Raw genomic sequence first — 10,294 nt, forward strand, 5'->3', positions numbered from 1 at the left:
AAAAGCGCGAACCCCAGAGACGGGCGCGAGCCGCGGCTAAAAGCGCGGACCCAGAGACGGGCGCGAGCCGCGGCTGAAAGCGCGGACCCCAGAGACGGGCGGGAGACGCTGGGGCTGCTGCTGCCGCCACCAAGGGGCCTGTGTGCGAGCACAGGTCACTCTCCACACCCCTCTTCCGAGGAGCCTGCGCAGCCCGCCACTGCCAGGTTCCCGGGAACCAGGGACAACTTCCCCGGGAGAACGCACGGCGGGCCTCAGGCTGGAGCAACGTCACGCCGGCCTCTGCCGCAACGTCACGCCGCCTCTGACGCCGCAGGCCCGCCCCGCACGCAGTGCCCCTCCTTCCGCCCCCCACCCCCGGCCTGAGTGAGCCAGAGCCCCCGAATCAGCGGCTCCTTTAACCCTGTCCTGTCTGAGCAAAAAACAGACGCCCTCCAGCGACCTACACGCAGAGGCAGGGCCAAATCCAAAGCTGAGCTCCTGTGAGCTGTGAGAACAAAGAAGAGAAAGGGAAATCTCTCCCAGCAGCCTCAGAAGCAGCGGATTAAAGCTCCACAATCAACTTGATATACCCTGCATCTATGGAATACCTGAATAGACAAGGAATGATCCCAAATTGAAGAGGTGGAATTTAGGAGCGAGATCTATGATTTTTTTCCCTTTTCCTCTTTTTGTGAATGTGTACGTGTATGCTTCTGTGTGAGATCTTGTCTGTATACTCTTGCTTCCACCGTTTGTCCTAGGGCTCTATCCGTCCATGGTTTTTAAAAAAAATTTTTTTTCTCAATAATTAATTTTATTTGTAATAACTTTATTATACTTTACCTTCGTTCTTTCTTTCTTTCTTTCCTTCCTTCCCTCCTTTAGACAACGAATCACCCCAAATTGAGGAGGTGGTCTCTGAGAGCAAGATTTATGATTTTTCCCCCTTTACCTCTTTTTGTGAAGGTGTATGTGTATGCTTCTGTGTAAGATTTTCTCTGTATAGCTTTGCTTCCAACATTTGTCCTAAGGTTCTATCCGTCCCTTTTTTTTTTTCTAAATATTTTTTATTTCAATAACTATATTATACTTTATTTTATTTTTACTGTATCTTCTTTCTTTCTGTCTTTTTTCCTTCTTTCCCTCCTTCCTTCCTTCCTTCCTCCCTCCCTCCCTCCCTCCTGTCTTTCCTTCTTTGCTTCTTTCTTCCTTCCTTCCTTTCCTCCTTTCCTTCTTTCTTTCCTCATATTTCTACTAATTCTCTCTACTTTTTCTCCCTTTTATTCTGAGCCGTGTGGATGAAAGGCTCTTGGTGCTCCAGCCAGGAGTCAGGGCTCTGCCTCTGAGGTAGGAGAACCAACTTCAGGACACTGGTCAACAAGAGACCTCCCAGCTCCACATAATATTAAACGGCGGAAATCTCCCAGTGACCTCCATCTTAACACCAGCACCCAGCTTCACTCAACGACCAGCAATCCACAGTGCTAGACAACCTATGGCAAACAACTAGCAAAACAGGAACACAACCCCACCCATTAGCAGAGAGGCTGCCTAAAATCATAATAAGGCCACAGACACCCCAAAACACACCACCAGACGTGAACCTGCCCACTAAAGAGACAAGATCCAGCCTCATCCACCACAACACAGGCACTAGTCCCCTCCACCAGGAAGCCTACACAACCCACTGAAACAACCTTAGCCACTGGAGACAGACATCAAAAACAACGGGAACTGCGAATGTGCAGCCTGCAAAAAGGTGACCCCAAACACAGTAAGATAAGCAAAATGAGAAGACAGAAAAACACACAGCAGATGAAGGAGCAAGATAAAAATGCACCAGACCTAACAAATGAAGAGGAAATAGGCAGTCTACCTGAAAAAGAATTCAGAATAATGATAGTAAGGATGATCCGAAATCTTGGAAGTAGAATGGACAAAATGCAAGAAACAGTTAACAAGGACCTAGAAGAAATAAAGATGAAACAAGCAACGATGAACAACGCAATAAATGAAATTAAAAGTACTCTAGATGGGATCAATAACAGAATAACTGAGGCAGAAGAACGGATAAGTGACCTGGAAGATAAAATAGTGGAAATAACTACTGCAGAGCAGAATAAAGAAAAAAGAATGAAAAGAACTGAGGACAGTCTCAGAGACCTCTGGGACAACATTAAACGCACCAACATTCGAATTATAGGGGTTCCAGAAGAAGAAGAGAAAAATAAAGGGACTGAGAAAATATTTGAAGAGATTATAGTTGAAAACTTCCCTAATATGGGAAAGGAAATAGTTAATCAAGTCCAGGAAGCACAGAGAGTTCCATACAGGATAAAAACAAGGAGAAATACGCCAAGACACATATTAATCAAACTGTCAAAAATTAAATACAAAGAAAGCATATTAAAAGCAGCAAGGGGAAAACAACAAATAACACACAAGGGAATCCCCATAAGGTTAACAGCTGATCTCTCAGCAGAAACCCTACAAGCCAGAAGGGAGTGGCAGGACATACTGAAAGTGATGAAGGAGAAAAACCTGCAACCAAGACTACTCTACCCAGCAAGGATCTCATGCAGATTTGATGGAGAAGTTAAAACCTTTACAGACAAACAAAAGCTGAGAGAGTTCAGCACCACCAAACCAGCTTTACAACAACTGCTAAAGGAACTTCTCTAGGCAAGAAACACAAGAGAAGGAAAAGACCTACAATAACGAACCCAAAACAATTAAGAAAATGGGAATAGGAACATACATATCGATAATTACCTTAAATGTAAATGGACTAAATGCTCCCACCAAAAGACACAGATTGGCTGAATGGATACAAAAACAAGACCCTTATATATGCTGTCTACAAGAGACCCACTTCAGACCTAGAGACACATACAGACTGAAAATAAAGGGATGGAAAAAGATATTCCATGCAAATGGAAACCAAAAGAAAGCTGGAGTAGCAATTCTCATATCAGACAAAATAGACTTTAAAATAAGGACTATTAAAAGAGACAAAGAAGGACACTACATAATGATCAAGGGATCGATCCAAGAAGAAGATATAACAATTGTAAATATTTATGCACCCAACATAGGAGCACCTCAATACATAAGGCAAATACTAACAGCCATAAAAGGGGAGATCGACAGTAACACATTCATAGTAGGGGACTTTAACACCCCACTTTCACCCATGGACAGATCATCCAAAATGAAAATAAATAAGGAAACACAAGCTTTAAATGATACATTAAACAAGATGGACTTAATTGATATTTATAGGACACTTCATCCAAAAACAACAGAATACACATTTTTCTCAAGTGCTCATGGAACATTCTCCAGGATAGATCATATCTTGGGTCACAAATCAAGCCTTGGTAAATTTAAGAAAATTGAAATTGTATCAAGTATCTTTTCCGACCACAACGCTATGAGGCTAGATATCAATTACAGGAAAAGATCTGTAAAAAATACAAACACATGGAGGCTAAACAATACACTACTTAATAATGAAGTGATCACTGAAGAAATCAAAGAAGAAATAAAAAAATACCTAGAAACAAATGACAATGGAGACACGACGACCCAAAACCTATGGGATGCAGCAAAAGCAGTTCTAAGAGGGAAGTTTATAGCAATACAAGCCCACCTTAAGAAGCAGGAAACATCTCGAATAAACAACCTAACCTTGCACCTCAAGCAATTAGAGAAAGAAGAACAAAAAAACCCCAAAGCTAGCAGAAGGAAAGAAATCATAAAAATCAGATCAGAAATAAATGAAAAAGAAATGAAGGAAACGATAGCAAAGATCAATAAAACTAAAAGCTGGTTCTTTGAGAAGATAAACAAAATAGATAAACCACTAGGCAGACTCATCAAGAAAAAAAGGGAGAAGACTCAAATCAATAGAATTAGAAATGAAAAAGGAGAAGTAACAACTGACACTGCAGAAATAAAAAAAATCATGAGAGATTACTACAAGCAACTCTATGCCAATAAAATGGACACCTGGAAGAAATGGACAAATTCTTAGAAATGCACAACCTGCCAAGACTGAATCAGGAAGAAATAGAAAATATGAACAGACCAATCACAAGCACTGAAATTGAAACTGTGATTAAAAATCTTCCAACAAACAAAAGCCCAGGACCAGATGGCTTCACAGGTGAATTCTATCAAACGTTTAGAGAAGAGCTAACACCTATCCTTCTCAAACTCTTCCAAAATATAGCAGAGGGAGGAACACTCCCAAATTCCTTCTACGAGGCCACCATCACCTTGATACCAAAACCAGACAAGGATGTCACAAAGAAAGAAAACTACAGGCCAATATCACTGATGAACATAGATGCAAAAATCCTCAACAAAATACTAGCAAACAGAATCCAACAGCACATTAAAAGGATCATACACCATGATCAAGTGGGGTTTATTCCAGGAATGCAAGGATTCTTCAATATACGCAAATCTATCAGTGTGATAAACCATATTAACAAATTGAAGGAGAAAAACCATATGATCATCTCAATAGATGCAGAGAAAGCTTTCGACAAAATTCAACACCCATTTATGATAAAAACCCTGCAGAAAGTAGGCATAGAGGGAACTTTCCTCAACATAATAAAGGCCATATATGACAAGCCCACAGCAAACATCATCCTCAATGGTGAAAAACTGAAAGCATTTCCACTAAGATCAGGAATAAGACAAGGTTGCCCACTCTCACCACTCTTATTCAACATAGTTTTGGAAGTTTTAGCCACAGCAATCAGAGAAGAAAAGGAAATAAAAGGAATCCAAATCGGAAAAGAAGAAGTAAAGCTGTCACTGTTTGCAGATGACATGATACTATACATAGAGAATACTAAAGATGCTACCAGAAAACTACTAGAGCTAATCAATGAATTTGGTAAAGTAGCAGGATACAAAGTTAATGCACAGAAATCTCTGGCATTCCTATATACTAATGATGAAAAATCTGAAAGTGAAATCAAGAAAACACTCCCATTTACCATTGCAACAAAAAGAATAAAATATCTAGGAATAAACCTACCTAAGGAGACGAAAGACCTGTATGCAGAAAATTATAAGACACTGATGAAAGAAATTAAAGATGATACAAATAGATGGAGAGATATACCATGTTCTTGGATGGGAAGAATCAACATTGTGAAAATGACTCTACTACCCAAAGCAATCTACAGATTCAATGCAATCCCTATCAAACTACCACTGGCATTTTTCACATAACTTGAACAAAAAATTTCGCAATTTGTATGGAAACACAAAAGACCCCGAATAGCCAAAGCAATCTTGAGAACAAGAAAAGGAGCTGGAGGAATCAGGCTCCCTGACTTCAGACTATACTACAAAGCTACAGTAATCAAGACAGTATGGTACTGGCGCAAAAACAGAAAGATAGATCAATGGAACAGGATGGAAAGCCCAGAGATAAACCCACGCACATATGGACACCTTATCTTTGATAAAGTTGGCAGGAATGTACAGTGGAGAAAGGACAGCCTCTTCAATAAATGGTGCTGGGAAAACTGGACAGGTACATGTAAAAGTATGAGATTAGATCACTCCCTAACACCATACACAAAAATAAGCTCAAAATGGATTAAAGACCTAAATGTAAGGCCAGAAACTATCAAACTCTTAGAGGAAAACATAGGCAGAACACTCTATGACATAAATCACAGCAAGATCCTTTCTGACCCACCTCCTAGAGTAATGGAAATAAAAACAAAAATAAACAAATGGGACCTAATGAAACTTCAAAGCTTTTGCACAGCAAAGGAAACCATAATCAAGACCAAAAGACAACCCTCAGAATGGGAGAAAATATTTGCAAATGAAGCAAATGACAAAGGATTAATCTCCAAAATTTACAAGCAGCTCATGCAGCTCAATAACAAAAAAACAAACAACCCAATCCAAAAATGGGCAGAAGACCTAAATAGACATTTCTCCAAAGAAGATATACAGATTGCCAACAAACACATGAAAGAATGCTCAACATCATTAATCATTAGAGAAATGCAAATCAAAACTACAATGAGATATCATCTCACACCAGTCAGAATGGCCATCATCAAAAAATCTAGAAACAATAAATGCTGGAGAGGGTGTGGAGAAAAGGGAACACTCTTGCACTGCTGGTGGGAATGTGAATTGGTTCAGCCACTATGGAGAACAGTATGGAGGTTCCTTAAAAAACTACAAATAGAATTACCATATGACCCAGCAATCCGACTACTGGGCATATACCCTGAGAAAACCAAAATTCAAAAAGAGTCATGTACCAAAATGTTCATTGCAGCTCTATTTACAATAGCCCGGAGATGGAAACAACTTAAGCGCCCATCATCGGATGAATGGATAAAGAAAATGTGGCACATATACACAATGGAATATTACTCAGCCTTAAAAAGAAATGAAATTGAGCTATTTGTAATGAGATGGATAGACCTAGAGTCTGTCATACAGAGTGAAGTAAGTCAGAAAGAAAAAGACAAATACCGTATGCTAACACATATATATGGAATTTAAGGGGAAAAAAAATGTCATGAGGAACCTAGGGGTAAGACAGGAATAAAGACGCAGACCTACTGGAGAACGGACTTGAGGATATGGGGAGGGGGAGGGGTGAGCTTTGACAGGGCGAGAGAGAGTCATGGACATATACACACTAACAAACGTAGTAAGATAGATAGCTAGGGGGAAGCAGCCGCAAGGCACAGGGATATTAGCTCGGTGCTTTGTGACAGCTTGGAGGGGTGGGATGGGGAGGGTGGGAGGGAGGGAGACGCAAGAGGGAAGACATATAGGAACATATGTATATGTATAGCTGATTCACTTTGTTGTAAAGCAGAAACTAACACGCCATTGTAAAGCAACTATACCCCAATAAAGATGTTTAAAAAAAAAAAAAAAAAAAAAAAGAATCAATGTTATCCTTATCCTCCAGGAACCTGTCTCAGTTGGAAAGGACAGCTCCGTAATCAGCAAGAAGCTACAGTCCCTATTCCCTTTGGAAAATTGACACAGGCTTTTCTCCCCCAAAATTTATGGGAACAAAGTTCTTCCTCTGTGGCCCCCAAAATCCATTTAATTCTTTTGGCAAACATTTTCTAGCACACCACTACAAATAACGCCAGTAAAGCAAAGCCAGTGTTGTTTCATTAAACTTATGGACGTCTGTTCTCTGTCGCTAGACTCTGATTCCTAAAGGGAATACTGTTGACCTATGTCCATCCTCAGCCTCTCAACCACAACAAAAATCAGCCCGATAGTTTATCACACACATAATTTCAATACAAATAATTTCATAGAAGTTTCAAATTGTGCTGATGTTTAACGTTGTATAGCTGTTTAAATGTCCTTGAAGCGTACAAGCGCTGAACCACAGAATTTTTGGTGAAGAGATTGACTATCAAAGAATGAAAGCTTCTGATTATTTACTTTGTGTGTTGCAGGGGGGAGATATACATAACATAAAATCTACCATTTTAATTTTTTTAAGTGTACAGTTCAGTGTGATTATTTTATATGATAGAAACTGTTGCTGTACTGTCGCTGTAAATGAATCAGCGTTAACATGGATTTCTGGTAAGAATGGGAAATAGCTTCATTGGTTAGCATGGGTTGCTATAATGTACTTTAAAGAAAAATTCTCATTGTAACATTAAGATAGCATTTATGGATCGGTTTGAGGCCATTTTGGCTTTACTATAGACAACCTGAATAGGTGTGTTCATTTGTACCTAGAGTGGGCACTCAGTAAGTGTGAATAAGTCCTTATTTAAGGGCTTGAGAGCCGTTAGTAGCTTATACTTAAACCGCTAACCAAGGTGTAGGTTAGGTCCTCATTGAGTTATGTGCCCAACGATGATACCAGTTCATTGCTCGGTGCCTTATGCAGAGCTAAACATGTGGAAGTTAGACTCAATGTATTTTGCCTGAATGAAAGCCATCCAGCTGCAAGGGGTTTCCATAAGGAAAACACGGATAACATGGATAGCTGGTTCCATATGTCATGAGCAAGTTTCCATGATTCTTTGGCAAGTGTTGGGTTACTCTTGTACCCGTTACTGAAAAGTACCTTTTCATGCGATGTCATCCTTTTCTTTTCCTAGTTCATAGATGTTGACAACTTCCTGACTAATCCACAGACCCTCAATCTACTGATTGCAGAAAACAAAACCATTGTGGCCCCCATGCTGGAGTCTCGGGGCCTGTACTCTAATTTCTGGTGCGGAATCACACCTCAGGCAAGTCTTTTGGGTAATGAAGTAAGGTTATGAGTTTTAACAAGGAAACCACCTGTCAACAGCCCCATCAATCTTTTTCTGATTTTCTCCCTTGAAACATGCCTGTCATTGTGTTATCGGAGCAAGCATTTTTAGGAAAGGAGGTAAATCCAGGTCCAATGCCACAACCCCATGAGCTCTTCTGTATTGATGACTTATGAAGAAATTATTCTAATGAACTTAGCATTAGAAGCTTTAAATTAACCGCCATAGCTTGCTGAAATTTGTACTTTTTTTCTCCCTGATTCAGAGATTTTCAAAAAATTAAACATTTTTTTTGCTCATCAAAACTAACATAAGAACACTATAAAAAACTGGGAAGAGAAAAACGTTTTTTAAAGAACCATTTTAATCCCTACCACTCTAACATCATAGATGACAGCTTGCATGTTTTTAACTATATCATCAAGTGACTATAATGCAATTTACTTAACCTTTCTCTTAGTTTAAAAACATTTAAGTTATTTGCAACTTTTTTTTTTTTTTCGGTATGCGGGCCTCTCACTGTTGTGGCCTCTCCTGTTGCGGAGCACAGGCTCCGGACGCGCAGACTCAGCAGCCATGGCTCACAGGCCTAGCTGCTCCGCGGCATGTGGGATCTTCCCGGACTGGGGCACGAACCCGCGTCCCCCGCCTCGGCAGGCGGACTCTCAACCACTGCGCCACCAGGGAAGCCCTATTTGCAACTTTTAACTATTATAATGACAATCATAATTAATATAAAATTTTCCATATTTAATATTATTTCTTTGGGACAGCTTCTGAGAGCTGGAATTAGTGAGTCAAAGAGTATTAAATATTTTAATGACCTTTGATATGTTGCCAAAATATTTCCAAAGAGATCTAATAATTAGAACTGCCATGGTAGATGTTTTTACAAAATTTGAGTTAAAAAAAATTTCAAATGTCCATCATCTCTCTTTTCCATTGTAAAATATTCGAAGTCTAGAGATCTGTTGCAGTGAATGTTTATGGCTGATTATATTTTTTATTCTTTACTTAATAGAATAGATAAACTGATCAATGTAGTACATATCAATGTAGGATAAAGATTCTTTAAGGGAAAAATTATATGTTAAGTGTGTTCTCATGCTCAAAGAGCTAAATTTTCAGTCCCTCTTTTATATTTGGTTTGGTTTTAGATGAAGAATGAGGCCAGTGGTGTGCTGATAAATATATAACGACTGGTTCTCTGTGGGGGAAAACCCTTGATCGGTAGCATTTACCAGTTTTCACGGTGTAAGGACTTCTACCATGCAAATGTTGTTTAAGCTGAGGGAAAGGTTAAGTAAATCGCAGTACAATCACTTGATGATATAATTATTACAAATATGCAAAGCTTGCTGTCTATGGTTTATTTACAATGGTGGGGATTAACGTGATTTTTGATTTTACAGATTTTAAGCTACCAACGTGTCAACTGACTTGCAAACTTCCTGGCCCTAGCACGCTGCTGGATGCGGCGGTACTCTTTCGTTACAGTTATCTCCCGTAGCTCCAAGAGATTTTGAATGCATGTTATCCACATCTCTTTTAGGGACAGATTAAGTTCATATTTATAAAAGCCAATCAGTTCCTTGGGGAGAAGCTGTTATATTAAATTTAAGTTCATACACTCTCAGTTAATAATCTGTAGTGCTTCACATGGCAGAATCACCCTGGGGTGTTTTTAATGAGTTGTACATTGACACCAGCATCAAGAGTGGATTATCTTAGTAACCGCAGCCTCCCAGTTTCTGTTGTCTTATTTGCTTTAATATTAACAGTTCACTTACTCTGCACAGTAAAAGTAAAATCTAAGCAATTTAGAGGCAATTCTAATTTGTTTCTGTTTCTGGCTCTCTTATCATCCCCAGTGAGGCTTCTGCTAGGGCAGGAACAGAAACAGCCGATGACTTCATAAGCTTGAGGCAGACCTTGGTTTCCAGAGCCTTTAAGCACATCCAAAACCAAATGACCTCAGGTTTTGTTTTTTTTTTTTTTTTTTTTTTTTT

At 39.5% G+C, this 10,294-nt stretch overlaps 1 protein-coding gene across 1 annotated transcript in view; it reads left to right on the forward strand.

Moving 5' to 3' along the window:
• The window catches only part of COLGALT2 (collagen beta(1-O)galactosyltransferase 2), a 69,891-nt gene that overhangs the window by 3,980 nt on the left and 55,617 nt on the right, over positions 1-10,294 (forward strand). Inside the window, exon 3 of the mRNA XM_029230991.1 lies at positions 8,127-8,261. Coding sequence (XP_029086824.1) covers positions 8,127-8,261 — 135 coding nt within the window. The remainder of the gene's footprint in view (positions 1-8,126; positions 8,262-10,294) is intronic.

Source organism: Monodon monoceros, unplaced genomic scaffold (genome assembly GCF_005190385.1).
Source record: "Monodon monoceros isolate NGI ecotype Baffin Bay Population unplaced genomic scaffold, NGI_Narwhal_1 Super_Scaffold_18, whole genome shotgun sequence".
In the NCBI taxonomy this organism is placed as follows: domain Eukaryota; kingdom Metazoa; phylum Chordata; class Mammalia; order Artiodactyla; family Monodontidae; genus Monodon; species Monodon monoceros.